General features: G+C 42.7%; 2 protein-coding genes across 4 annotated transcripts in view; one reads left to right on the forward strand and one right to left on the reverse strand.

The window, feature by feature from the left end:
* The window catches only part of LOC311125008 (cysteine--tRNA ligase, cytoplasmic-like), a 28,643-nt gene extending 10,651 nt beyond the window's left edge, over positions 1 to 17,992 (forward strand). The window contains exons 1-21 of one of the 3 annotated variants that reach the window (XM_084199097.1): positions 2,274 to 2,379; positions 3,753 to 3,983; positions 5,400 to 5,491; positions 5,794 to 5,882; positions 6,636 to 6,732; positions 6,840 to 6,938; positions 7,385 to 7,534; positions 7,959 to 8,099; positions 8,572 to 8,660; positions 8,777 to 8,898; positions 8,995 to 9,236; positions 9,520 to 9,649; positions 9,778 to 9,881; positions 11,060 to 11,157; positions 12,210 to 12,399; positions 12,844 to 12,912; positions 14,742 to 14,823; positions 14,935 to 15,015; positions 15,140 to 15,267; positions 15,732 to 15,815; positions 15,911 to 17,992. In XM_084199097.1, coding sequence (XP_084055223.1) covers positions 2,358 to 2,379; positions 3,753 to 3,983; positions 5,400 to 5,491; positions 5,794 to 5,882; positions 6,636 to 6,732; positions 6,840 to 6,938; positions 7,385 to 7,534; positions 7,959 to 8,099; positions 8,572 to 8,660; positions 8,777 to 8,898; positions 8,995 to 9,236; positions 9,520 to 9,649; positions 9,778 to 9,881; positions 11,060 to 11,157; positions 12,210 to 12,399; positions 12,844 to 12,912; positions 14,742 to 14,823; positions 14,935 to 15,015; positions 15,140 to 15,267; positions 15,732 to 15,815; positions 15,911 to 16,027 — 2,457 coding nt within the window. In that variant the 5' untranslated portion in view covers positions 2,274 to 2,357 and the 3' untranslated portion in view covers positions 16,028 to 17,992. Of the gene's footprint in view, positions 1 to 2,271; positions 2,380 to 3,752; positions 3,984 to 5,399; positions 5,492 to 5,793; positions 5,883 to 6,635; positions 6,733 to 6,839; positions 6,939 to 7,384; positions 7,535 to 7,958; positions 8,100 to 8,571; positions 8,661 to 8,776; positions 8,899 to 8,994; positions 9,237 to 9,519; positions 9,650 to 9,777; positions 9,882 to 11,059; positions 11,158 to 12,209; positions 12,400 to 12,843; positions 12,913 to 14,741; positions 14,824 to 14,934; positions 15,016 to 15,139; positions 15,268 to 15,731; positions 15,816 to 15,910 lie in introns of those variants that run through there. The other 2 variants (XM_084199099.1, XM_084199098.1) reach the window with 2 other exon arrangements.
* Positions 17,811 to 27,341, reverse strand: LOC311125010 (solute carrier family 22 member 18-like). Its single transcript, XM_084199101.1, has 11 exons — positions 27,089 to 27,341; positions 26,786 to 26,988; positions 25,133 to 25,230; positions 24,704 to 24,849; positions 22,326 to 22,458; positions 22,123 to 22,235; positions 21,775 to 21,885; positions 21,308 to 21,408; positions 19,797 to 19,898; positions 19,442 to 19,562; positions 17,811 to 19,202 (listed from the first exon to the last, which is right to left on the reverse strand). Exons 2-11 carry the CDS (start codon positions 26,924 to 26,926, stop codon positions 19,015 to 19,017), a joined length of 1,254 nt encoding a protein of 417 aa, XP_084055227.1. The 5' UTR covers positions 26,927 to 26,988; positions 27,089 to 27,341; the 3' UTR covers positions 17,811 to 19,014.
* Positions 27,342 to 27,384: the final 43 nt, after the last annotated feature.

The raw sequence follows: 27,384 nt of genomic DNA on the forward strand, positions 1-27,384 counted from the left end.
CCTTCCCCAGATCTGACCAAGGCCCTTCTCCCCCGATTGCTCAGTTTGGACAATTCCTTCGACCTCATGGCTTGGTTTTTGCTCTGACATGCACTGTCAACTGTGGGACCTTATATAGACAGGTGTGTGTGCCTTTCCAAATCATGCCCAATCAATTCAATTTACCACAGGTGGACTCCAATCAAGTTGTAGAAACATCTCAAGGATGATCAATGGAAACAGGATGCACCTGAGCTCAATTTCGAGTCTCATAGCAAAGGGTCTGAATACTATGTAATATTTCATTTTTTTATTTTTAATACATTTGCTAAAATTTCAAAACTTTTTTTGCTTTGTCATTGTGAGGCATTGTGTGTAAAGTCAAGGGGTCTGAATACTTTCCGAATGCACTGTATGCTGATGATTCAACCATATATGCATCAGCAACCACAGCTAATTAAGTCACTGAAACCCTTAAAGAGTTGCGGTCTGTTTTGGAATGGGTGGCCAGTAATAAACTGGTGCTGAACATCTCTAAAACCCAAGAACATTGTATTCGCTACAAATCATTCCTTAAGTTCTAGACCTCAGCTGAATCTGCTAATGAATGGTGTGGCTTTTGAACTAGTTGAGGAGACTAAATTACTTGGCGTTACCTTAGATTGTAAACTGTCATGGTCAAAACATAGATTCAATGGTTGTAAAGATTGGGAGAGGTCTGTCCGTAATAAAGAGATGCTCTGCTTTTTTGACACCACACTCCACAAAGCAAGTCCTGCAGGCTCTAGTTTTATCGTATCTTGATTATTGTCCAGTTGTGTGGTCAAGTGCTGCAAATAAATACTTAGTTAAGTTGCAGCTGGCCCAGAACAGAGCGGCACGTCTTGCTCTTCATTGTAATCAGAGGGCTAATATTAATACTATGCATACCTGTCTCTCTTAGCTATGAGTTGAGGAAAGACTGACCGTGTCACATCTTGTTTTTATGAGAAACATTGTGTGAGGAAATTCCAAATTGTTTGCATAGTCAACTTACACACAGCACTGACACACACACTTACCCCACCAGACATGCCACCAGGAGTCTTTTCACAGTCCCCAGGTCCAGAACAAATTCAAGGAAACGTACAGTATTATACAGAGCCATGAGTGCATGGAACTCCCTTCCATCTAATATAGCGCAAGTGAACAGCAAACCTGGTTTCAGAAAAAACAAATAAAGCAACACCTCACGGCACCACGCCTCTCCCCCTCGTGACCTACTTGTTGTGTGTATGTACTGACATGTATGTGTAACTGATAGATGCACACACACTACATGTTAATGTTTTTAAATGCATGTAAATTGAAAAGCCTTTTGAATGTAATGTATTTTTCGTTATGTATCGGACCCCAGTAAGACTAGCTGTCGCCAATCACACTGTACAAAAGCATGGTCTTCAGGCTGTGGAAGATGGCAAAACCATTTAATAATTGATTGGATTTAAATGGCACTTTTCTAGACACCCAAAGTTCTTTATAGTGTAAGAGGAAACTCGCCACCCTAACCCCACTGACATACTCTTTATATTGTATTGCATTGGCCCATCCACCCCCTTCTTCGGAGGACAAAAGTAACTTTGTTTGAAATGTTTTTTTTTTTTTTTACAGATATTGTTACAAATACATTATTCATGCACTTTACATACATGGTGCTTTTATAGACAGTATTACATGATAGGAATACAGTTTGATATACACATTACACATCAAATGGTACTCATCATGACATACTCTTGCAATAAGTGACATGGGATCTCTAGGTGACCACAGAGTTAGAACACCCGTTTTAAAAAGTCCCATCTTCAATTTTATTGAGGAGCATTCCACTGTTAGTACTACAACATTATTAAAATGAAATTAATGTTGTAAAGGTTGTAAAGGTGTGTGTGTGGTGTAAATTACAGTGCTCCGTCTTTGAGTTTACTGCCGCCTTGTTCACTTCAGCAGCATATTTCTCTTTGGCTGTTGTTTGCCTGGCTTTCCCCCTCTCTGTGCCCACAATTTACCCATTTGCCCAAAACTTTCGTCCTTTCTCAATGTTATGAATTTTAGTGACATTTGCCAATTCGTGTTCGGAATGTCTAGTAATTTGGTCCAAACTTGAACACAAGATATTCCATTTCGAAAATGAGGCGTTTCCCATGAACCGGAACACGCGTCATCACACTCTCTCTCGTCTGATTGGTTGAGCCTTCTGACTTTGTGACTGTGGTAACTAGTGACTAGCATAAAAGAACGGGAGGAAACGCGGATGTCTAGAGCATACGGTCATTGGTCTAAACGAGAGTCTACGTCCGGGCACGTTATTGTTGCATCAGAAATTGTAGACTGGTGATATGTCAAGCTCGGGAGGGTTAGGTAAGTATTGTAATCGATGCATGTTTTTAATATTTCCAGATATCAGCAGCGGCTCTTGAAGGCAAATGCGTTTATTCATAATTTGAGGCGCGTTCTCAGACTTGAAATTATTGCAGGATATTGAATGTTGGCTATGGTAAGGCTAGCTATTTCAATAGTAAATTAAATGAATACACACCTACAGCGTCATTGGGCAAAATGTACGCAGCATCACCTGGAGATGTGTGCAACAAAAGTTCAACATTCACCTTCTGCTACCATTTCTGTCAAGCCATCTACGCATACAATATGATGCATACGTTCGATACATCCAATGTATGCACCACACAGAACGCACTGCAACGCAATGCTGTAAGGCAAACGCAGCGTTCCATTGGAAATTAATGTACTTCTTGTGAAAGCTGTCGGTGTGATCAAGCGTCCTGAATATATTTAAATTAAAGCCCGTTAGTGTCGATTGCAGTGCCATCTAACTAGTAGTACTAGTTATGGTCATACTACCGTATTCCTGGAAAAGGCTGAATCAAGATTTCACAATGAATGTCCAGAACATGAGTAATGACGAGCGCTGGAGAGTGACAGTAGATAAAAGTGTTGTGTGAAAATAGTCCTGACCAGTGTACTGGTGGCTGCGTGATGCTCGGTACACCGGTCACGACTATTTTAACAGAATACTCATGGCTACTGTTTCCATCGCTTGTCATGAGTCGTGTAATGAAAACAATAACTGTTGTATTGTCACATTAATTGTGAATGCGAAAGCTCGATTCGACATTTTCCAGGAATATGGTAGTATAACCATAAATGGTACTAGCTAGCTAGTTGGCTTGTGAAAATATTTGCTACTACTGCTAGCTAGTCTTCTACAAACAGTATCTCAACATTGTTAAAGGGACATTTTAAGATTTCCTCCTGCGCTGTTATGATCATAATACAGCTGTCATAACAACCAATGATGTGGTCAAAACCCAAAATGGAAGGTCAATACAGCATTGTTTGAGTATTTGTAAATAAACAATGAATATACTGTATATGATGCACATCTCATTGCATCCTATAACTCCATTTATGAATTTGACAGGTTAGACTCTCATCTGCCAGTTCACCAAACAAAGTGGCAGGGTCAGGTTGTTGAAATGATAGCTTGGGCCTTTAAGTTAAACAATATCAGATGAAATAGCCAAAGCTACTAGCCAGCTATCAGCTTTCAAATGGCATTGATCAGCAAGAGGTTGATTAACAAATACAGCAGCACAAAGTTATTGGGCATCAATTCTTTGCCATGTCTAGACACCGAAACCAATCCCAATTAGTTTGTTTTTCAATGGTGTGTTGTCGGTGTGGGTGAATGTGTGCTGTCTTGTTTTCTACAGCCTTTGATTATGGCTTCTTGCTGCACACAAGTGACGAGGTCACCGCCACCATGGCCCTGAATGAGTACCTGAGCTCCCGCAGCTACCTGGCTGGGTTCAGCCCCTCTCGGGCGGACCAGGAGGCCTTTGAGCTCCTGCACAGGCCCCCGGCCCCGCAGCACGTGCACGCTCTGCGTTGGTACAGGCACATAGCAGCCCTGCAGCGGGACACCCCCAGCCCAGATAGCAGCAGTGAGTAGAGTCCAGGGCCCATGGCCTGGACAGGATAGGGATGCTCCCCTTAGACTAGAGTAGCCCACTGCATAAGGGCAGTCATGGCATCCCCCCCCCCCTAGACTAGACCAATAGTGCATGGTTACTTTGGATTGTTGGAATGTCGGCTATAGTAAGGTTAGCTTTTTCAATTGCCAATGAAATTAATGCCATTCTTCTAGCTATGATCAGGCGTCCCGGATGTATTTGAATCGGGGATGGGCACCTTTGATGGTGGTGAGGGACACAAAAAAACGGAACTCCTCATGAGGGGCTGGAGTGGCTCGTGGGTAAAGGTTGATTTTCGCTTTCACAATGAATGTGACCTTTCACTGCACCTATCTAGTGTAGGTGACAATACAACGTTTGTTCTTTTTTTTTTTTTTTTATGTCCAGAACATGAGTCATGACAAACGCTGGAGACTTTGACAGTAGCTATGAGTATTCTGTGAAAATAGTCCTGACCGTTGTGCTGGTGGCTGCGTGATGCTCGGTACACCGGTCACGACTATTTTCACAGAATACTCGTAGCTACTGTCTCCAGCGCTTGTCATGACTCATGTTCTAAAAAATAAATATGTTTTATTGTCACACACAACGGATGGTTGCAGTGAAATGTGACATTCATTGTGAAAGCGAAAGCTCAATTCAACCTTTTTCCAGGAATATGGTAGTACAACAATAAATGGTACTAGCTGGTCACTTTAGATTCAGACTTATGGCGATACCCTTGTGATCTGCTGACAGCCCCTCATTGGCATGATTAGCATTTTGGAATCATTGAAATCTGTAATGTTTTATTTTTTATTTTTTTTGTCCTGTATTCTTTTGTCAACAGTGTTAAAGGCTAGTGGCAGGAGGACCACCGTTTTTTGTTGATTAATTTGAGTATTTCCCAGCCCTGATTTTTCCCATCACACCTGTGTTCCTTCCTGTGTGGGTTTTGTGTTTGTTTGTGACACGCACCTTGAGGGCTAGCTAGTGTGTTGCTTTCCACCCCTCCCCCCACGCAAACTAGGCCTACTGTTAGCAGGCCTGCAGCGTTGATGAAGGCCCACCGACTGCATTGTGTGCTGTGCTCTGGAGACCAGGGCCCAGATTCACAAAACCTTCCTAAGAATACATTTCTTAAGAAAATTACGTTTTTGTGTAAGAAGTGTTTTGTGAATCTGGGCCGGGGTGGGGTGTTATCATAGCGGTGACTTGCATACCCTCAGACAGTTGCCCGCTCAAATCACCACTCAAAATGCCTCAAACGTTTTAAATGGGGAATCCAGATATTTGACGGAATTCAATCATTTGCCTGACCTTAAATGTGACACCATTTAACAGCATACCCTCTTCAGAGAAAAGTTTGACTAATGTTCTTATAAAATGTGTCCTGTGTTTTTTTAGTAAAGGGAAAGCGGGTCCAGCCCCCCTGGTCTGCCCCAGCCGGGTCCAACCTGCCAAAGCTGAGACTCTACAACAGCCTCACACGCACCAAGGTGACATTTTTACCTTCTTTTGTTTTGCTTGTTTCAGAGCCCTTTTGAATGGCTGAATCCTTATGATCAAATAGGAAAGAAGGACAATGAATGTCAATGACCGCATAAAGGTTTAGATTTTGATCCCATCTCTGTAGCTCAGTTGGTAGAGCATGGCAATTGTGACGCCAGGGTAGTGGGTTCGATTCCCGGGACCACCCATACGTAAAATGTATGCATGCATGACTGTAAGTCGCTTTGGGAAAAAAAGCGTCTGCTAAATGGCATTGACTATTATTAATACCGTAGTGTTATTATTGCAGGAGCTGTTTGTTCCCCAGAATGGAAACAAGGTGCTGTGGTACTGCTGCGGACCCACTGTCTATGATGCCTCTCACATGGGACATGCCAGGTAAAGTTCAGTTCAGGAAGTAACAAGACTAGCAGTTTGACAGCCATACCTCGCCACAGAGCGGTTTAGTCCAACAGGTTTAGTCCAATAGTCACAAATAGAAGAAGAAAACAGAAATATGTCAGTGCAGGTGAGGTTGCAAACCTGATAAGGACTTACAACTCACCTAACTGGCATTTCAATTACTTTAAAGGTGCCATATGGAACTTTTTGGTTGACCTGACAAATTCACATAGAAATGTGTGTTTATAGATCTGTAATTCTCATTGAAAGCATGTCTAATAAGAGGTAGATCTGTTCTATGTGTGCTATTTCTATGCTTCCCGTTCTAAAGTTTAGTTTTTGCGTCTTTTACTTTCGGTTTTGTACACCAGCTGAAAATACAACATTTTTGGTTATGGAGAATATATTTCACAGCGGTTTAGATGGTACAATGAGTCTCTACACTATATTTGCTTGTTTTGTCACATAAACTGAAATTAGGCAAACTATTAGAATTTGAGCAACCAGTAAATGGTGGAGTGATTTCTGCATAGTGCATCTTTAATGATGACGTTTTGATAATTACATTTTTATGGAACAGACGGTAACAAGGGTCATACTTTCCTGACTCATAACTGTTCTTGAAAAGAATAGTCTAGAACTAAGACTATTTCCTGCTGTAGAACGTTCAAATCAGTTTAAATTTGAATGTCGAGATGTGTGTTCAAATCTGTGTGTCCAAATCAAATGATTGATTCCTTTGTTTTCCAGATCTTACATATCTTTCGATATCCTCCGAAGGATACTGATGAACTATTTCAAATATGACGTGTTCTACTGCATGAACATCACTGACATAGATGACAAGGTAACCAGCAATGAAGCAGTGATTGTACAAAACAACATATTGTGCCCTTCTGTTGTGCAAACTGAATGGTTGGCTGAACGGTTAGTGATAATTTCTCTGTCTGTCAGATCATCAGGCGGGCCAGACAGAACTACCTCCTGGAACAGTACAGGGAGAAGAAGCCAGCGGTTGCCCAGATACTGCAGGATGTCCTTAGTGCCAGAGGGGTAAGACATCAAACTTCTATAGTTTCTATAAAGTTCATGACACTTTACAGGTGTGGCTGAGTGATTGGTCATCTGTTGAACAGTGTTTAGCATGTAGCTTAGTGGTTAAGAGCGTTGTGCCAGTAACCGAAAGGTCACTGGTTCTAATCCCCGAGCCGACTAGGTGAAAAATCTGCCGATATGCCCTTGAGCAAGGCACTTAACCCTAATTGCTCCTGTAAGTCGCTCTGGATAAGAGTGTCTGCTAAATGACTAAAAAATAAATAAAAATAAAATGTCCTGGGTATACTTTCAGGTTCTAAAGTTCACCCCTGTGTGGTGGGTGGGTGCAAATGAACCAGTCACATATATATATATATATATAGAGAGAGAGTGGTGAACTTTGGCGCTGGATGCCACATTACCACCTCAAAACATTCCATTCACTCCATATATATCATTTGCAGCCCTTCCAGGCCAAGCTGGCCGAGACCACAGACCCAGACAAGAAACAGATGCTGGAGAGGCTGGACTCTGCCGTCTCTGCTGCCCTGGGACCCCTGCAGGGGGCGGTGGAGAGCAAGGCTGGGGAGGCTGACATACAACGCCTGGCTCAGGTAAGATTTCCTCCCTGCTGTGCAACATGAATCTCTATGGCTCCTGATAAGTCAAATACACTTCCAGATGTTTGGACTGAGCTAGAAAGTCAAGTCACATTTTATTGTCTCGACACAGTCCAGTGGAGGCTGCTGAGGGGATGGCTCATAATAATGGCCGGAATTACATTTTTTATTTAACCAGGTAAGCCAGTTGAGAACAAGTTCTCATTTACAACTGCAAATGGATGGAGCAAATGGAATGGCATCAAACACCTGGAATCCAAGTGTTTGACGTACTTGATACCATTCCACTGATTCCGCTCCAGTCATTACCACGAGCCCCGTCCTCCCCAATTAAGTTGCAACCAACCAACCTCCTGTGAGACAATTTTACGAAAAAGAAAACAACATAACAGAAGTCAAATGTGTTCTTTTTTTGAAGGTGTTACTGGAGGAGGCCAAAGACCTGCTGTCTGATTGGTTGGATGCTCAGTTTGGCAGTCAAGTGACCGAGAACTCCATATTCTCTCTTCTTCCAAAGTTCTGGGAAGGGGAGTACCACAAGGACATGGACGCCTTGAATGTAGGTGGAAGCGCACGCAACTCGTATAACGTTCATATTTATAATGAATTGTTAATAGTATTTTACTATGAACTTTTCTAGTGTCAATGCTCCTTATCAGAGGAGCACACATAACTATCATGTCACATGACCTGAATTTTTACCTTTTTATTGAAAGCTTTTTTTATCAAACTGTCCCCTTTTCGTTCTGTCAGATGGTCCAGTACCATCCTCTGATAATGATAATAATAATGATGATAATGATCCTCTGATAATTGCTTCTTATTTCTGGATAAAACACAGGATCAAATATTATTTCACATGATTGTGCAAAAACACGGGGCCCTATGACATAAACCATGCAGTAATGTAACATTTAATATTTCTAATTGTTAATCATATTTTACTATTAAAATTACTACTTTTCTAGTGCCAATCTGATGATGATTGGTAAATCACTGATTTCCCCACCTGTTCTGTGTGCAACCCCCAGGTCCTTCCCCCAGACGTACTCACCCGGGTCAGCGAGTACTGCCCAGAGATCGTGGACTTTGTGAAGAAGATCCTAGACAATGGCTTTGGGTAAGGGAGAAATTGTCTGTGTTATCAGTCAGGCCCCCCTCCTCTATATATAGTTTTAAAACAAGTCTTTGTTCATCTCTCTCTCACTCGGGTTATTTGTCTTTTCCTGACGGCAGGTACGAGTCCAACGGTTCAGTTTATTTTGACACAGCCAAGTTTGACACCAGCCAGAAGCATGCGTACGGCAAGCTGGTACCTGAAGCGGTCGGTGACATGAAAGCTTTGCAGGAGGGAGAGGGTAATAACAAGGATAATATCAATCATTTATAATGCGCTTTAAAAAACAAAGGGCTACAATGTATGTGAGTCATTGGTTGTCCACTGTGGCCTGCAGGAGACCTGAGTGTCTCGGCAGACCAGCTCAGTGAGAAGAGGTCGCAGAATGACTTCGCCCTGTGGAAGGCCTCTAAGCCGGGGGAGCCGTCCTGGGACTCGCCCTGGGGAAAGGGACGGCCAGGCTGGCATATCGAATGTTCCGCTATGGCTGGTTCCATCTTGGGAGAATCCATGGACATCCACGGGGGAGGGTTTGACCTCAGATTCCCCCATCACGATAATGAGTTGGCTCAGTCCGAGGTAAGGTTTTTTTTTAGTCTCAAGTGATCTGTTTCTATGACATGGACGGTGGTCCGTTTTGTGCACTCCCAAGTGTGCACTTGTTCACTCCCCCTCTAGGATTTGAAAGCATTGGAAGGCGTGAGCATGGGCTATAGTAGCAGCATATTTCTTACTCCAGTTCATTCCTTATAAGTCCACAAGGGCAAGTGAATGAGTGCACACTTCGGGGAGAAGGGTAGGGAATTGGAACGCAACCGTAGTATTCGAGTGGAATAACAAGCAGGATACTTGGTCCACGCAGGCTTACTTTGAGAACGATCACTGGGTTCGCTACTTCCTGCACACTGGTCACCTGACCATCGCAGGTTGCAAGATGTCCAAATCTCTCAAGAACTTCATCACCATCAAGGATGCCCTGGCAAAGAACACAGGTGAAGAGACTTCTCAGTAGGCACAAAAACAATGGCTTATTGTTATGTCAATGTGGGTGTCAGGAGTATTTGCGTGCGTGCGTGGCGTCTGCGTGCAAGGTAACAGCTGTTCTCTGTGTTCCCCTCAGCTCGGCAGCTCCGTCTAGCCTTCCTGATGCATTCCTGGAAGGACACCCTGGATTACTCCCCCAACACCATGGAGTCAGCTGTCCACTATGAGAAATTCCTGAATGTAAGTGATATAGCCCAGGGGTGCACCTCTATAGTTTTAAAGGGGTGTAGTTTGACATGTTGGCAGCTAAGCCCTTTTATGTCACTGTGTGCAGTTTGAAGGTAGTTTCCTGGAGCCCAGGGCCTGCGTTATGGGCGGGTCTTAGAGGGGCCTGGCCCGCCCTACCGTACCTCCTTGCCTGTCTAAAATCAAATATTTCAATATTGATTATTTATTTGACCGAGATGGACGCTGACAAGCATCCGAGCGAGCGAAACAGCGCCCCTCTGTCTCAGTATGTGTAGCCCATGTATCTGATGCTATCTGGCCAAAAAGAGCATAACATGTCATCATTGTTTGGGCCAGACCCCATCAGATACATGGGCTACATATAGTAAGACAGAGGTGCTGCTTCGCTCGCTCGGATGCTTTCTCCGGTCAGATGGTTTCAGACACTTGTGAATTGAAGGAAAGTTGGCCGGTGCACTGTTCGGATGCTGTAATTATTTTACTTCTGCTCTTTTTTTTCTCAACACTTTTTTTGTTGTTGTTTTATTTTTACTCTTTTTGTTAAAAATAAATGCACTGTTGGTTAAGGGCTGTAAGTAAGCATTTCACTGTAATGTCTGCACCTGTTGTATTCGGCGCATGTGACCAATAACATTTGATTTGATTTAATTATTTGGGACGAACGTACGAAGGTAACTTACTTTTTGAAGTGATTTGTTTGACAATTGGATGAAAACATCATGACTGATTTTGTGTTCATGCCACATTAAAAGGTAATACATGTTTACAGTTAAATGACATGTCTTTACTATAAAACCCGTAAAAAAAAAAAAAAAATGACATGCCATACTCTTTTTGGCCAGATAGCGTCAGATACATGGGCTACACATACTGAGACAGAGGGGCGCTGTTTCGCTCGCTCGGATACTTCTTGGCGTGCATCTCGGTCAAATAAATTGTGGAAGTCCAAATGCCTGTCCAACTGATTCATTCTGGCGCCGGCCCTGACTGAGCCATTGCCAACTAGCGTTAGCGCAATGACTGGAAGTCTACAGGAACAGCTAGCATGTTCGTGTAGGAGTGTTTTATTGTCATTGAATAGTTTTGTTTTCTTCTTCTATCCGGCTCGAAGGACTCAGTGCACCTGTTCGAGTCCGCTGACCACGAGGTTCTTCTTCCTCTCCTCACAGGAGTTTTTCCTCAACGTCAAAGACATTCTCAGAGCTCCCTGTGACATCACCGGACAGTTTGAGAAGTGGGAGGCAGCCGAGATGGAGCTCAACGAGAGGTGAGGGGAGAAACGTTACGAGCCTGGTGTTAACGATCAGGTTTGGTAATGATGCCTTTCGTTATGTGGTCGTTAAAGTCACTTGGCGCCTGGCCTGGAGTTACCTTTTTTGAAACCTCTAACGAGGCATGGCACACTAAAATCTATACATCTGAAGTCTTCATTTAAAAAAACATTTTTAGTCATTTAGCAGACGCTCTTATCCAGAGCGACTTACAGTTAGTGCATACATTATTTGATTTTTGTCATACCCCCCCGTGGGAATCGAACCCACAACCCTGGCGTTGCAAACGCCATGCTCTACCAACTGAGCTACATCCCTGCCGGCCATTCCCTCCCCTACCCTGGACGACGCTGGGCCAATTGCGCGCCGCCCCATGGGTCTCCCGGTCGCGGCCGGCTACGACAGAGCCTTCAATAAGGTTTCAGTGGTTCAAGCTTCATAACAGAATTTTTGTAAAGAGTGCTGATGTAACCTTAGTAGTCGTTTGTCATTCCATGTCATGTTTTATGACAACCCTGTGTTGCAGGTGTGAGGGAGTCCTCAAATAAAGTACCTCTTCATCATGTGCTCTGAATGACTGCCCCCTGTAGGCAGCTCACTGTGTAGACTAGAGAGTAAACCCCGCCCACTCCTCCATCGACCGTCTGTGTAGTTTCTATGAGGGTAAACCCCGCCCACTCCTCCATTGTCCCTGTCTGTGTAGTTTCTATGAGTAAACCCCGCCCACTCCTCCATTATCCCTGTCTGTGTAGTTTCTATGAGTAAACCCCGCCCACTCCTCCATTGACCCTGTCTGTGTAGTTTCTATGAGTAAACCCCGCCCACTTCTCCATTGTCCCTGTCTGTGTAGTTTCTATGAGGGTAAACCCCGCCCACTCCTCCATTGACCCTGTCTGTGTAGTTTCTATGAGTAAACCCCTCCCACTCCTCCATTGACCCTGTCTGTGTAGTTTCTATGAGTAAACCCCGCCCACTCCTCCATTGACCCTGTCTGTGTAGTTTCTATGAGGGTAAACCCCGCCCACTCCTCCACTGTCCCTGTCTGTAGTTTCTATGAGAGGAAGGCAGCAGTCCATGAGGCGCTGTGTGACAACGTGGACACGCGCAGCACCATGGAGGAGATGAGGTTGCTGGTGACCCAGAGCAACACCTACATAGCCAGCAGGAAGAGCTCCAAGCTGCAGCCCAACCGCATGCTGATGAAGAGCATCGCTCTCTACCTGACTGACATGCTCAAGGTGAGGGAGAGCTTGTGCAGCATACCAGGGGGTGTATTCATTAATTGCACACTGTTGCAAAATGTTTTGCACCATAGCAAGACGTTTTGCAACCAAAAATGAGTTTCTATTGGACAAATTCAGTCCCCTCCCTCTTTCATTACGTTTGGTTCCTAGTAAATACATCCCAGTATTACACTCACAAGACTAGAGCTGAAGTCTGCTGTGCAAGATAAACCCATTTGAATGAGCCATCTCATGACAAAACAACGGTGCCATCACATAAATCTTGTGAATACATTCAGTATTAAAAATGACAAGCGATGTAGAAAGTGAAAACGGGTCACGTGATATTTACACCACTGTAGCTAAGCGGTAAGATAGAAACCTGTTCAGTCCTTTTACTGATCAGGAGACCACATCCTTTTGTTCTGATCCATTTCTCTAACCCTGTCTGTGTTGTAGACCTTTGGGGCCATTGAAGGGTCAGAGCCTATTGGATTCCCAGTGGGAGGAGATGGTCAGCATGTGGATGTAAGTATTGAGCTGGAGATACCAGGTTGCTTCTTGGCAGTCGAGGTGCTTTCAACATGATCTACTGTTAGGATTAGCCACTTTTCAACATGCTCTACTGTTGGGATTAGCCACTTTTCAACATGATATACTGTTGGGATTAGCCACCTTTCAAAATGCAATACTGTTGGGATTAGCCACCTTTCAAAATGCTATACTGTTGGGATTAGCCACCTTTCAACATGATATACTGTTGGGATTAGCCACCTTTCAACATGCTATACTGTTAGGATTAGCCACCTTTCAAAATGCAATACTGTTGGTAATTAGCCACCTTTCAACATGATATACTGTTGGGATTAGCCACCTTTCAAAATGCAATACTGTTGGGATTAGCCACCTTTCAAAATGCAATACTGTTGGGATTAGCCACCTTTCAAAATGCTATACTGTTGGGATTAGCCACCTTTCAACATGATATACTGTTGGGATTAGCCACCGTTCAAAATGCTATACTGTTGGGATTAGCCACCTTTCAAAATGCAATACTGTTGGGATTAGCCACCTTTCAACATGATATACTGTTGGGATTAGCCACCTTTCAACATGATATACTGTTGGGATTAGCCACCTTTCAAAATGCAATACTGTTGGGATTAGCCACCTTTCAACATGATATACTGTTGGGATTAGCCACCTTTCAACATGATATACTGTTGGGATTAGCCACCTTTCAAAATGCTATACTGTTGGGATTAGCCACCTTTCAACATGATATACTGTTGGTATTAGCCACCTTTCAAAATGCTATACTGTTGGGATTAGCCACCTTTCAACATGCTATACTGTTAGGATTAGCCACCTTTCAAAATGCAATACTGTTGGTAATTAGCCACCTTTCAACATGATATACTGTTGGGATTAGCCACCTTTCAAAATGCAATACTGTTGGTAATTAGCCACCTTTCAACATGATATACTGTTGGGATTAGCCACCTTTCAAAATGCAATACTGTTGGGATTAGCCACCTTTCAAAATGCTATACTGTTGGTGATTTGCATCCTTTCAACATGCTACACTGTTGGGATTAGCCACTTTTCAACATGCTACACTGTTGGAATTAGCCACTTTTCAACATGATATACTGTTGGGATTAGCCACCTTTCAACATGCTACGCTGTTGGTGATTAGCCACCTTTCAACATGATACACTGTTGGGATTAGCCACCTTTCAACATGATACACTGTTGGGATTTGCCACCTTTCAACATGATACACTGTTGGGGATTAGCCACCTTTCAACATGCTACACTGTTGGGGATTAGCCACCTTTCAACATGCTACACTGTTGGGATTAGCCACCTTTCAACATGCTACACTGTTGGGATTAGCCACCTTTTAACATGCTACACTGTTGGGATTAGCCACCTTTCAACATGCTACACTGTTGGGATTAGCCACCTTTCAACATGCTACACTGTTGGGATGAGCCACTTTTCAACATGCTACACTGTTGGGATGAGCCACTTTTCAACATGCTACACTGTTGGGATTAGCCACCTTTCAACATGCTACACTGTTGGGATTAGCCACCTTTCAACATGCTACACTGTTGGGATTAGCCACCAGCATCTCTCCTCAGAGTTTGTAGTGGTCCTCTGTAGCTCAGTATGGCGCTTGCAACGCCAGGATAGTGTGTTTGATTCCCGGGATCACCCATATGTATGCATGCATGACTAAATCACTTTGGATTTTAAAATAAATCCTATTGTTGTTATTATATCCGTGTTCTCGTAGACGTTGCGATTCTGTGTAAGTTTCCACTCAAGCTAACTGAGGCTGCTTGCAGATGGAGAACACGGTGATGCCCTATCTGAAGGTGCTGTCAGACTTCAGAGAATCCGTTCGCAAAATCGCCAGAGAACAGAACGGTAAATACTTCCTACCAAGTTATTCAAAGAAAAATGCCATTTAACACGGTTGCCTGCTGCTGGAGATGTGAGGATTGTAGCCGTGGTGACCGACTCTGTCTGTGTTCTCAGTGACAGAGGTGCTACAGCTGTGTGACGGGGTCCGTGATGACACCTTACCTGAGCTGGGGGTGCGTCTAGAAGATCATGAAGGTAAAGCCACTGACCACAATATGTACACACACACACACACACACACACACACACACTGCTTTTTATAGATCAACAAAAACTAGTAGCAGCCAGAGTCGTGACTGTGTTATCTTGTCGTTGTTAGGCCTTCCCACGGTGGTGAAGCTGGTGGATAAAGAAACGCTCCTGAGGGAGAAGAATGAGAAAAAGAAGATGGAGGACGAGAAGAAGATCAAAAAAGAGGAGGCTGCCAAGAAGAAGCAGGAGCAGGAGGTTAGTAGGACCCTAGAGGTAGAGAAACAAGTCCTCCATGGCCATGTCCGTGCTAAAACGGGTTATATACATCTAGACTCCTTACTTTTATTTCGTATTATTTTATATTGTATTTTTTTGTGATTTTTATTTTTTTGGTATTCTTTCTTAAAACTGCATTGTTGGTTAAGGGCTTGTAAGTAAGCATTTCACTGTAAGGTCTACACCTGTTGTATTCGGCGCATGTGACAAATTACATTTAAATTTGATTTTATATATATATATATGGTAGGACCACTGTCTTCCGAGTCCGCCACTAACTGATCTGAGAGCAGTAATAATGTTATCAGCCTCGTGTCTAGATGTAGGTATATTGATGTGTCCCCTCTGCTAACTGATCTGAGAGCAGTAATACTGATGTTACCAGCCTCGTGTCTAGATGTAGGTATATTGATGTGTCTCTGTTCATGGTTGTTTCATCACAGTTGGCCAAACTGGCAAAGATGAAAATCTCCCCATGTGATATGTTCCGCTCTGAAACAGACAAGTATTCCTGCTTTGATGAAACGGTAAATATAAACCAGTTGTAACCTCCTTGATATCTTCAGGCTACAAGGCTTTATTGAATATCAAGTGTTTTAACAGCCGTGTTCTCCTCCAACAGGGTTTCCCTACGCTTGATGTGGAGGGGAAGGACATCAGTAAGGGACAGGCCAAGAAGCTGCGGAAACTCTACGAGGCCCAGGAGAAACTGCACCAAGCGTATCAGAATGGCTGCTGAGAGTCCTGGGTCACGTTCAGTTGCCAAACGTTCTCGAACGCTGCAGATAGTGATGCCGCTATTGGCGCCGACGTGATTCCTTAATCTACACGTCAGAGAAGCATGTTTGTTCCACATAGCATATTTCTATCTGAACGTTCCAAAACGTTGCGTCCTGCTGAACGTGCCACTGGAGGACGCTGCTCCGCCCCTCCGCCCATAGCAACGGTTCTGTCCTCATATGTCGTTATTCAGTTCCTCCAATAATTTCTTTGCTTGCTAAATCAACAATTTCCTGCATATTATGTGAAGGCTTGCAAATTTGACCAATCACTGCATTATGTTCGCATAAAGCAGTCAAATCATCGGAATATTATCGCATAACATTTTCCCATCACCACAGTACAAAAAGTGCTCGCAATTTCAACCAATCATCTCACATCACCACATAATAGGGTTCAATCAAGCCACACGTCCAAAAAAACGTTTTCCTTCATCAGCGCATTTTCGTGACAAAATTGGACTAAATCATTGTATATTGCCATGCAAAATGCCAGACTTGCAGCAGCAAAATCAAGCATTTTTTTCTCCAGGAAATACCACCAAAAAAAATCACTGCGAATTCCTGGAGGGACTGAGTATTGGTGACACTGAGGCCAGAGAGACACTGGGTGTGTTTCAATTGTCTTAAGAATGGTCTCCTCGCCTTTATCAGGTGAAGAGATGAAACCGCATTAGACTATTGAGGTGCATCCACTCTCCCAGTGTTGTAAAACCTTGGCACTAAACCTGGGTTCCTTTGCACTGCACTCCATGGGGACACTTAAAGGGTTGGTTCAATCAAAATCAGTAATTGATTCATTTCTTATTTTGTGATTGACCGCAACTACGGTTCGGATTCAGTTACTTTCCTACAGCTACCACTGGCTAATATTGGTATTGATAACCTCAGATTCACCTGTTTTAAGCTTTAACTAAATTGCGTGCCAAAATGAACTTCGCGTAAAACCACGTCTGGGGGTCATCGATAGAGATGCTAATGTTAGTCTGTGGTTGCTTTAGCAAAGTAATAATAACCTACTATTTGTAGTTGTGGTCACTCCCTGGCCCGAAGACAACCTGCAAGCTGAAAACGTTATGACCTTTGGGTGAACTATCCCTGTAGGCAACAGTTTGTCTATTCAAAGGGGAAATGAGACCTCTGAAACCCTGTTGGCTTTGGCTTCCATGTGCTGTAGATTGACTCTAGTCACACAATGCTAGTTTTGGCTCTCCACTGCAAAGTGCTATTCACAGTGCTGTTATTGGTTGGCAGCGTGTCATACAGCCGTCCATTGAGGTTTCATTTCCCTCTTCCCCATCGTGACTGCATATCATTCCTTTTGTATTCTGATATTATGACTGAGGACAGTGACGTTGATAGATGAAGTTGAATTAATGCACAATTGCAATGCAGAGATGATTACAGAAAAATATGTTACAGAGGCCTTCTTGGGTTTTTTGGTCTTTTTATGTGACAAAATAACATGCTTTGAGCAGGTGTTAGGCTTGTTACAACAATCGATAGCAGAGAGGGATGAGACATCTTGATAGGAATATGGAATGTGAGACTTTGAAGAAGAAAAAAAAAAGATTTTAAACCAAAAATGTATTTTGTATCTTCAGTTTTTGAAATGGTTGAACAAATATTAAATTGAGATTCCATAGCGCTAACAACTACAGCAGTGACCATCTACTAGTTACCAAAAGATGGGTTTATTGCCCACACACACCTTCTGTTCAACAGAAACACAAAAATCACATCTGCAGAATCAACAAAGGATTTAATATTTAAGTGGCATCTCCAGTAAGCAAATGTTACTGTTTAGTGAACAGCAAATCACAAGTACAGTATTCAAATATACAATATACTGTATATTTCACATTTTAAAGACAATATAAGCTGACGGCAGTATACACTGAACAAAAATAAACGCAACATGTCAAGTGTTGGTCCCATGTTTCATGAGCTGAAATAAAAGATCACAGAAATGTTCCATACACACAAAAAGCTTATTTCTCACAAATTAGTTTACATCCCTGTTTGTGAGCATTTCTCCTTTGCCAAGATAATCCATCCACCTGACAGGTGTGGCATATCAAGAAGCTGATTAAACAGCATGATCATTACACAGGTGCACCTTGTGCTGGGGACAAAAAGCCTCTCTAAAATGTGCAGTTTTGTCACACAACACAATGCCACAGATGTCTCAAGTTTTGAGGGAGCGTGCAATTGGCAAGCTGACTGCATGAATGTCCACCAGAGCTGTTGCCAGATAATTGCATGTTAATTTCATTTTATCGATGGCAATTTAAATGCACAAATATACCATGATGAGATCCTGAGGCCCATTGTCGTGCCATTCATCCGCTGCCATCACCTCATGTTTCAGCATGATAATGCACGGCCACATGTCACAAGGATCTCTACACAACTCCTGGAAGCTGAAAATGGCCCAGTTCTTCTATGGCCTGCATACTCACCAGACATGTCACCCATTGAGCATGTTTGGGATGCTCTGGATCGACGTGTACGACAACGTGTTCCAGTTCTCGCCAATATCCAGCAACTTCACTCAGCCATTGAAGAGGAGTGGGACAACATTCCACAGGCCACAATCAACAGCCTGATCAACTCTATGAGAAGGAGACGTGTCACGCTGCATGAGGCAAATGGTGGTCACACCAGATACTGACTGGTTTTCTGATCCACGCCCCTACTTTTTTTTTAAGGTATATGTGACCAACAGATGCATATCTGTATTCCCAGCCATGTGAAATCCATAGATTAGGGCCTAATTTATTTATTTCAATTTACTGATTTCCTTATATGAACTGTAACTCAGTAAAATCTATGAAAATGTTGCATTTATATTTTTGTTCAGTATACAAATATAATTGAATTCTGATAATACAAAATTATATTTAGGTCACTTTAAAATGCCCTCTGTATTTAAGTCCGTGGAATGTCATTCTTTGTGCTCATCTTTGCTGCTGTCCATGTTCCTAAGCATAAACACAAACACTACCATGTTCACAACAAACTGGATGAAGCCAAAAGAGGCCACTCCGTAGTTCTGGTACAAGAAGCCTCCAATCGTGGGCCCGATGGTGCGAAGCAGAGACTGCACAGAGGCACACAGCCCCAGCATCGTGCCTGCAGAAGAGTGAAGAGAACCAATCAGAAAAATGTCTAGAGCAAACAGACAGAAGTTGCACTTAAATGCTCAACCGTTTCTTTTCGAATGTTACGACAACACCAGTGTGACTCTCCCTCGGAAGGTGGCAAAGTTTTTTTTATTTTTTTTAAGTTAGGTTAGGCAATGATTTACTGTTTAACTGATGCCCCGCTTCACATTTCTCAAAATACGTGTTCGAAGCTCTTAATTGTCTCACCGGTGTCTGAGGAAGGCACAGTCTTTGTCAGCATGCTGTCAGTGATGACGTTGAACACGCTGAGAGCGAACATCATGGGGAGGACGATGATGCAGAACTGGAACACGTTAGCCATGAAGGCCTGCCAAGGAGAGAACAAACCGTTAACCTTAAGAGCAAGATCAAAGGTTTTACAACAGGGTCATATTCATTAGGCACCAAACGGAAGGAAAAACGACTGAAACGGAGGAACTATGTGAACCTGTCCAAGTGCTGTTATTTTTTTATTTATTTTTCTTTAGTTTTGCTGCGGTGCGCCCTAATGAATTTATATACAACCCTGCATTTATCACAAGATGAAATGAATCCTCTGTACCTGAGCCAAGCCCACCAGACTTGACATGCCGATGGAGAGGAGAAGCAGTGAGTTCTCAGAGTACCTTGCTGTCAGCCGGCCAATCACTCCTCCTTGGATGACCTGGAAAAATGAGACCAAAGAAGGTAATTTCTCACCAGAGTTGCTCTATAAAATTCTGTTCCCACAAGGGAAGGGATTGGATATCCTGGAGATTTCAGGAGAATTTAGCCAATCTAAACTTTTAATTACTGTAAATACATCCTGTTGTCCTAACCAGGAATATAGTGGTCAAATAATGTGGTGAACACTGATCGCCAGTCAAGCTGACGCACAAACAACTTCATCGCTCATTTATCATCATCGGGGCAAAATACTACAAAATAAAAAGGGTCTAGAGGCACAATGAGTGTATAAAAGAAACAAACTAACACTCACCTTTTCTTACTAGCACTGACTTAGCTGATAACTACTTTACTGAGGAAAGATTTACTTACTATGACTGATATGTGGTTGTCCCACCTGGCTATCTTAAGATGACTGCACTAACTAAGTCGCTCTGGATAAGAGTGTCTGCTAAATATAATGGAAGTGTCTCTGAATAAGAGTGTCTGCTAAATGACTAAATATAATGGAAGTGTCTCTGGATAAGAGTGTCTGCTAAATGACTAAATATAATGGAAGTGTCTCTGGATAAGAGTGTCTGCTAAATGACTAAATATAATGGAAGTGTCTCTGGATAAGTGTGTCTGCTAAATGACTAAATATAATGGAAGTGTCTCTGGATAAGAGCGGCTGCTAAATGACTAAATATAATGGAAGTGTCTCTGGATAAGAGTGTCTGCTAAATGACTAAATATAATGGAAGTGTCTCTGGATAAGAGCGTCTGCTAAATGACTAAATATAATGGAAGTGTCTCTGGATAAGAGCGTCTGCTAAATGACTAAATATAATGGAAGTGTCTCTGGATAAGAGTGTCTGCTAAATGACTAAATATAATGGAAGTGTCTCTGGATAAGAGTGTCTGCTAAATGACTAAATATAATGGAAGTGTCTCTGAATAAGAGTGTCTGCTAAATGACTAAATATAATGGAAGTGTCTCTGGATAAGAGTGTCTGCTAAATGACTAAATATAATGGAAGTGTCTCTGGATAAGAGTGTCTGCTAAATGACTAAATATAATGGAAGTGTCTCTGAATAAGAGTGTCTGCTAAATGATTTAATATAATGGAAGTGTCTCTGAATAAGAGTGTCTGCTAAATGACTAAATATAATGGAAGTGTCTCTGAATAAGAGTGTCTGCTAAATGACTAAATATAATGGAAGTGTCTCTGGATAAGAGCGGCTGCTAAATGACTAAATATAATGGAAGTGTCTCTGGATAAGAGCGGCTGCTAAATGACTAAATATAATGGAAGTGTCTCTGGATAAGAGCGGCTGCTAAATGACTAAATATAATGAAAGTGTCTCTGGATAAGAGCGGCTGCTAAATGATTTAATGTAAGTGTCGTGAGCATCCCTGCTCCATACCATTGACACGATCCCAAAGTAGGCCATCAGGTATCCATTCTGCTGTGGCTCCAGCTGGAAGAAGTTCATGGCGATAACAGAGAACATGACCTGAAAGATACCTGAGACAGAATCCCTAGAGGTTGTTAAAAAGGACTCAATGCAAACACAGACACACTAAAAAGACAATAACGTGTTAAACGCTGAACATTGGTTTATTAAGATTGTTAAACGCTGAACATTGGTTTATTAAGATTGTTAAACGCTGAACATTGGTTTATTAAGATTGTTAAACGCTGAACATTGGTTTGCGTAACGCGTGCATAAATGCTATTCTCCAAATAAAATAGGTATGTGAACTGTGTTAAGTGCTTTTTCCCTTCACTACATCACTGGTTACAGTTCTATACTGACACGTTCATGCTAAGTGATTAGTTCTCCCTCAGATGAGTCTAAACTAAGAAATCCAAATAGTGGAGGACACCCACCTGATGGCAAACCGGACATGATCTTGACCAGGAAGGTTTTGGCCACGCCAGGGAACTTCATCAGTCTGGTGATCTCTCCCAGGTCAAAGACTGACTTGGCATTGCTCTTCTCTGCAAAACCCAGGACAACACGTCACACGCAACTCACATATGAAGTCGCATGTCAAATACCACACATCATGATGTCCCCCACATCACACAGGCCATAATACGTGTCAGACAAAGCAGAAACGTTATTTTGTGCACCGCACAAACACACACACACACACACACACACACACACACACACACACACCCACACCCTTTAGAGACTGAATAGTGTGTTGTGAGTTAGGTGTAGAGTCTTACTGTCTGTGCTGTCCTGTGGAGCTTGTATTTTAGTGTGTTTGGGGATAAACTTGAAAACCAACAGTAAGCTGGTGAAGCTCCCACCAGCAGCTACACAAGCCGCAAATGTCTCCCTGGGAAAGGCAGATCAGGGATATCACATTGCTAAATTCGAGCTCTCGGATTGGGCTAGAATCGGTGAGCATTGAGGTTCCTTCACTCACCCATAGCGTGTGCTGAGTGTACCGCCCAAGGTGGAGCCGGCAACCATGCCAATGCCAAAACATAGGCCCAACTTGCCAAGGGCATCTGCCCGCTTGTCAGGTTCTGTCAGGTCAGCCACTACCATCTGGGCTCCTGGTGAAAGGAGGAGAGAACCACAACAAGTGAGACTTATACATACATCTATTCACGCTTTAGTTACGCTGGAGCATATGGGGAATAGAGAGACACATATGGATCTGTTAGAGGGCTGTCTAGTACAGTAGATCCTATAGGATCTGTTAGAGGGCTGTCTAGTACAGTAAATCCTATAGGATCTGTTAGAGGGCTGTCTAGTACAGTAGATCCTATAGGATCTGTTAGAGGGCTGTCTAGTACAGTAGATCCTATAGGATCTGTTAGAGGGCTGTCTAGTACAGTAGATCCTATAGGATCTGTTAGAGGGCTGTCTAGTACAGTAGATCCTATAGGATCTGTTAGAGGGCTGTCTAGTACAGTAGATCCTATAGGATCTGTTAGAGGGCTGTCTAGTACAGTAGATCCTATAGGATCTGTTAGAGGGCTGTCTAGTACAGTAGATCCTATAGGATCTGTTAGAGGGCTGTCTAGTACAGTAGGTCCTATAGGATCTGTTAGAGGGCTGTCGTACAGTAGATCCTATAGGATCTGTTAGAGGGCTGTCTAGTACAGTAGATCCTATAGGATCTGTTAGAGGGCTGTCTAGTACAGTAGATCCTATAGGATCTGTTAGAGGGCTGTCTAGTACAGTAGATCCTATAGGATCTGTTAGAGGGCTGTCTAGTACAGTAGATCCTATAGGATCTGTTAGAGGGCTGTCTAGTACAGTAGATCCTATAGGATCTGTTAGAGGGCTGTCTAGTACAGTAGATCCTATAGGATCTGTTAGAGGGCTGTCTAGTACAGTAGATCCTATAGGATCTGTTAGAGGGCTGTCTAGTACAGTAGATCCTATAGGATCTGTTAGAGGGCTGTCTAGTACAGGAGGTCCTATAGGATCTGTTAGAGGGCTGTCTAGTACAGTAGATCCTATAGGATCTGTTAGAGGGCTGTCTAGTACAGTAGATCCTATAGGATCTGTTAGAGGGCTGTCTAGTACAGTAGATCCTATAGGATCTGTTAGAGGGCTGTCTAGTACAGTAGATCCTATAGGATCTGTTAGAGGGCTGTCTAGTACAGTAGATCCTATAGGATCTGTTAGAGGGCTGTCTAGTACAGTAGATCCTATAGGATCTGTTAGAGGGCTGTCTAGTACAGTATATCCTATAGGATCTGTTAGAGGGCTGTCTAGTACAGTAGATCCTATAGGATCTGTTAGAGGGCTGTCTAGTACAGTAGATCCTATAGGATCTGTTAGAGGGCTGTCTAGTACAGTAGATCCTATAGGATCTGTTAGAGGGCTGTCTAGTACAGTAGATCCTATAGGATCTGTTAGAGGGCTGTCTAGTACAGTAGATCCTATAGGATATGTTAGAGGGCTGTCTAGTACAGTAGATCCTATAGGATCTGTTAGAGGGCTGTCTAGTACAGTAGATCCTATAGGATCTGTTAGAGGGCTGTCTAGTACAGTAGATCCTATAGGATCTGTTAGAGGGCTGTCTAGTACAGGAGGTCCTATAGGATCTGTTAGAGGGCTGTCTAGTACAGTAGGTCCTATAGGATCTGTTAGAGGGCTGTCTAGTACAGTAGATCCTATAGGATCTGTTAGAGGGCTGTCTAGTACAGTAGATCCTATAGGATCTGTTAGAGGGCTGTCTAGTACAGTAGATCCTATAGGATCTGTTAGAGGGCTGTCTAGTACAGGAGGTCCTATAGGATCTGTTAGAGGGCTGTCTAGTACAGTAGATCCTATAGGATCTGTTAGAGGGCTGTCTAGTACAGTAGATCCTATAGGATCTGTTAGAGGGCTGTCTAGTACAGTAGATCCTATAGGATCTGTTAGAGGGCTGTCTAGTACAGTAGATCCTATAGGATCTGTTAGAGGGCTGTCTAGTACAGTAGATCCTATAGGATCTGTTAGAGGGCTGTCTAGTACAGTAGATCCTATAGGATCTGTTAGAGGGCTGTCTAGTACAGGAGGTCCTATAGGATCTGTTAGAGGGCTGTCTAGTACAGTAGATCCTATAGGATCTGTTAGAGGGCTGTCTAGTACAGTAGATCCTAGGCACGGTACGTACACTGGGGACTTATCTGGGAGTTTGAGTATGAAGGGAACAACAGGTAGTATCTGTGTCTCTAACCAGGATTGTGTAATTTCTTCTGATCTTGTCTTGCAAGGCTCCTTTGAAAAAGAGACCTTGGTCTCAATGGGACTCCCTGCTAAAGTAAAGGTTAAATAAATAACAGGCAGTGTAGCACTTACCAGGCAAGCCATGCATCAAGACAGCGGGGAGTTTGTGGATGAAGAGCATGAGAGGACTGTCGGCTATCGCTAGTAACCCATAGTAGACCACAGAGGCAGCACAGGATAGACACAATGCTGCCCTGGCCCCAAAAAGGTCTGCAAACCTACCGACAACAGAAACATAACACTGATCTATATCGACATCTGCCAACCAACACATAACAGCTGCGATCTTGTGTCTGGACTCAGGTCTGATAACCCCTCTCTGTATGGTTCGTTGCCCTAAGTCATTGAACCATAACTCAATTAGATTTAAGTGACGGCACTTTAAAGCTCAATTTGCCAGCAGCAAATGGTACATCGTTGACCAGGGTTGGAGATTGAAGCTGCAGACTCTGGTTGGTTATGGAACCGATTATGTATTTAATTCAACAGAGTTTTGCTCACCTTCCAAATATCGGGCCTCCCAACAATTGGACAACACCAACCATGGTTTGCAAATAGCCAATCCATAGGGTGTCAAATCCCAGCTTCTTTGCCAAATACTGAATGGAGAGAGGTCACTAACTTAAATTCATATACATTTGTGTTATTATGATAATTAATTAAATAATATTAGATTGTCATAGGTACAGTGCATTCGGAAAGTATTCAGACCCCTTGACTTTTTCCACATTTTGTTACGTTACAGACTTATTCTAAAATTGATGTTATTTTTTTTAATTTTTTTTCATCAAGGATCTCTCTGTACTTTGCTCCGTTCATCTTTCCCTCGATCCTGACTAGTCTATCAATCCCTGCCACTGAAAAACATCCCCACAGCATGATGCTGCCACCACCATGCTTCACCGTAGGGATGGTACCAGGTTTCCTCCAGACGTGACGCTTAGCATTCAGGCCAAAAAGTTCAATCTTGGTTTCATCAGACCAAATAATCTTGTTTCTCATGGTCTGAGAGTCTTTAGGTGCCTTTTGGCAAACTCCAAGCGGGCTGTCATGTGCCTTTTACTGAGGAGTGGCTTCCGTCTGGCCACTGTACCATAAAGGCCTAATTGGTGGAGTGCTGCAGAGATAGTTGTCCTTCTGGAAGGTTCTCCCATCTCCACAAACTCTGGAGCTCTGTCAGAGTGACCATTGGGTTCTTGGTCACCTCCCTGACCAAGGCCCTTCTCACCCGATTGCTCAGTTTGGCCGGGCGGCCAGCTCTAGGAAGAGTCTTGGTGGTTCCAAACTTCTTCCATTTAAGAATGATGGAGGCCATTGTGTTCTTGGGGACCTTTATTTCCCTTCCCCAGATCTGTGCCTCGACACAATCCTGTCTCGGTGCTCTACAGACAATTCCCTCGACCTCATGGCTTGGTTTTTGCTCTGACATGCACTTTCAACTGTGGGACCTTATATAGACAGGTGTGTGCCTTTCCAAATCATGTCCAAACAATTGAATTTACCACAGGTGGACTCCAATGAAGTTGTAGACTTCAACAGCTCAAGGATGATCAATGGAAACAGGATGCACCTGAGCTCAATTTCGAGTCTCATAGCAAAGGGTCTGAATACTTATGTAAATAAGGTATGAGTTTTTAATACATTTGCAAAAATGTCTAAAAACCTGTTTTCATTTTGTCATTATGGGTTATTGTGTGTAGATTGATGAGAATAAAAAAATATTGAATCCATTTTAGAATCAGGCTGTAACGTAACAAAATGTGGAAAAAGTGAAGGGGTCTGAATACTTTCCGAATGCACTGTGTGTATACTGTTTTCAAAGTGCATTGTCACAACAATCTATCAAAAACGATAGTGCCCTTAAGAAGGCCCAGGTAAGGCCAACATTTTTCTCAATCCTTTTAGATGTTGGCCGATGTCAAATATGTCAACAATCCCAAGGCCATTTATAATTGTTCCACCTATTAGCAAATATCTATAATATATTTGAATAACAGAAAATTAATGAATAGCACACAGCCTACTTTTTGTAGCCATTCTGATATCGAAAGTATTAAAATAAACTGCATCGTTTTCTTTCTAGGCTAATCATATAACAAAAAACACCACAAGTGGGTACTAGAATAGAATAGACATTGAAACACAAATACTTACAGGAGTAATGGAAAACTGTAAAAACATCCATGTAATATCCAGAGCAGCTATGAGGTAAGTAACGTAAATTACTCTCTGCATCTTTGCGCCTTTAGGTAAATCTGTAACCGCGGCGGTTGAGTCGGATTTAACTCCTGACATTCTTAGTGTAGCCTAAACCCAATTCGCTCCACCTTCTGGCATATAATAGACTCCTGGAAAACCTGGAACAAGGAGACATAAATGATGAAATAACAAACAACGGCATAAGACAATATAGTGCCGACACTGTCGCTGTCAAGTATTGAGATTAAATGCATTTACCTTTGTTTATCTGAAGACGAAATTCTTATAAATGCATAATACATCCGTCAAAAGTGTTCCTGCCGTTACTACCGATGCAGATGTTGATTTCACACTATGAGCGCACCACCGCAATAGAAAAGTGACGCTCAAACTCCAGCGTTCATTCAACAATGCAATTCCTAAGCATTAACTTTAGGAAAGATTTCTCACGCATAATATTTCCCTATGTTCTTGTACTTTGATCTTCACAGGATGTAATATGTTTGCTGGCAGCACAAACTGAACTTCCTGTTTTCAGGCTTCAAAATAAAAGC

This window comes from Coregonus lavaretus (assembly GCF_964263955.1).
Source record: "Coregonus lavaretus genome assembly, contig: HAP1_SCAFFOLD_814, whole genome shotgun sequence".
NCBI classification, from domain to species: domain Eukaryota; kingdom Metazoa; phylum Chordata; class Actinopteri; order Salmoniformes; family Salmonidae; genus Coregonus; species Coregonus lavaretus.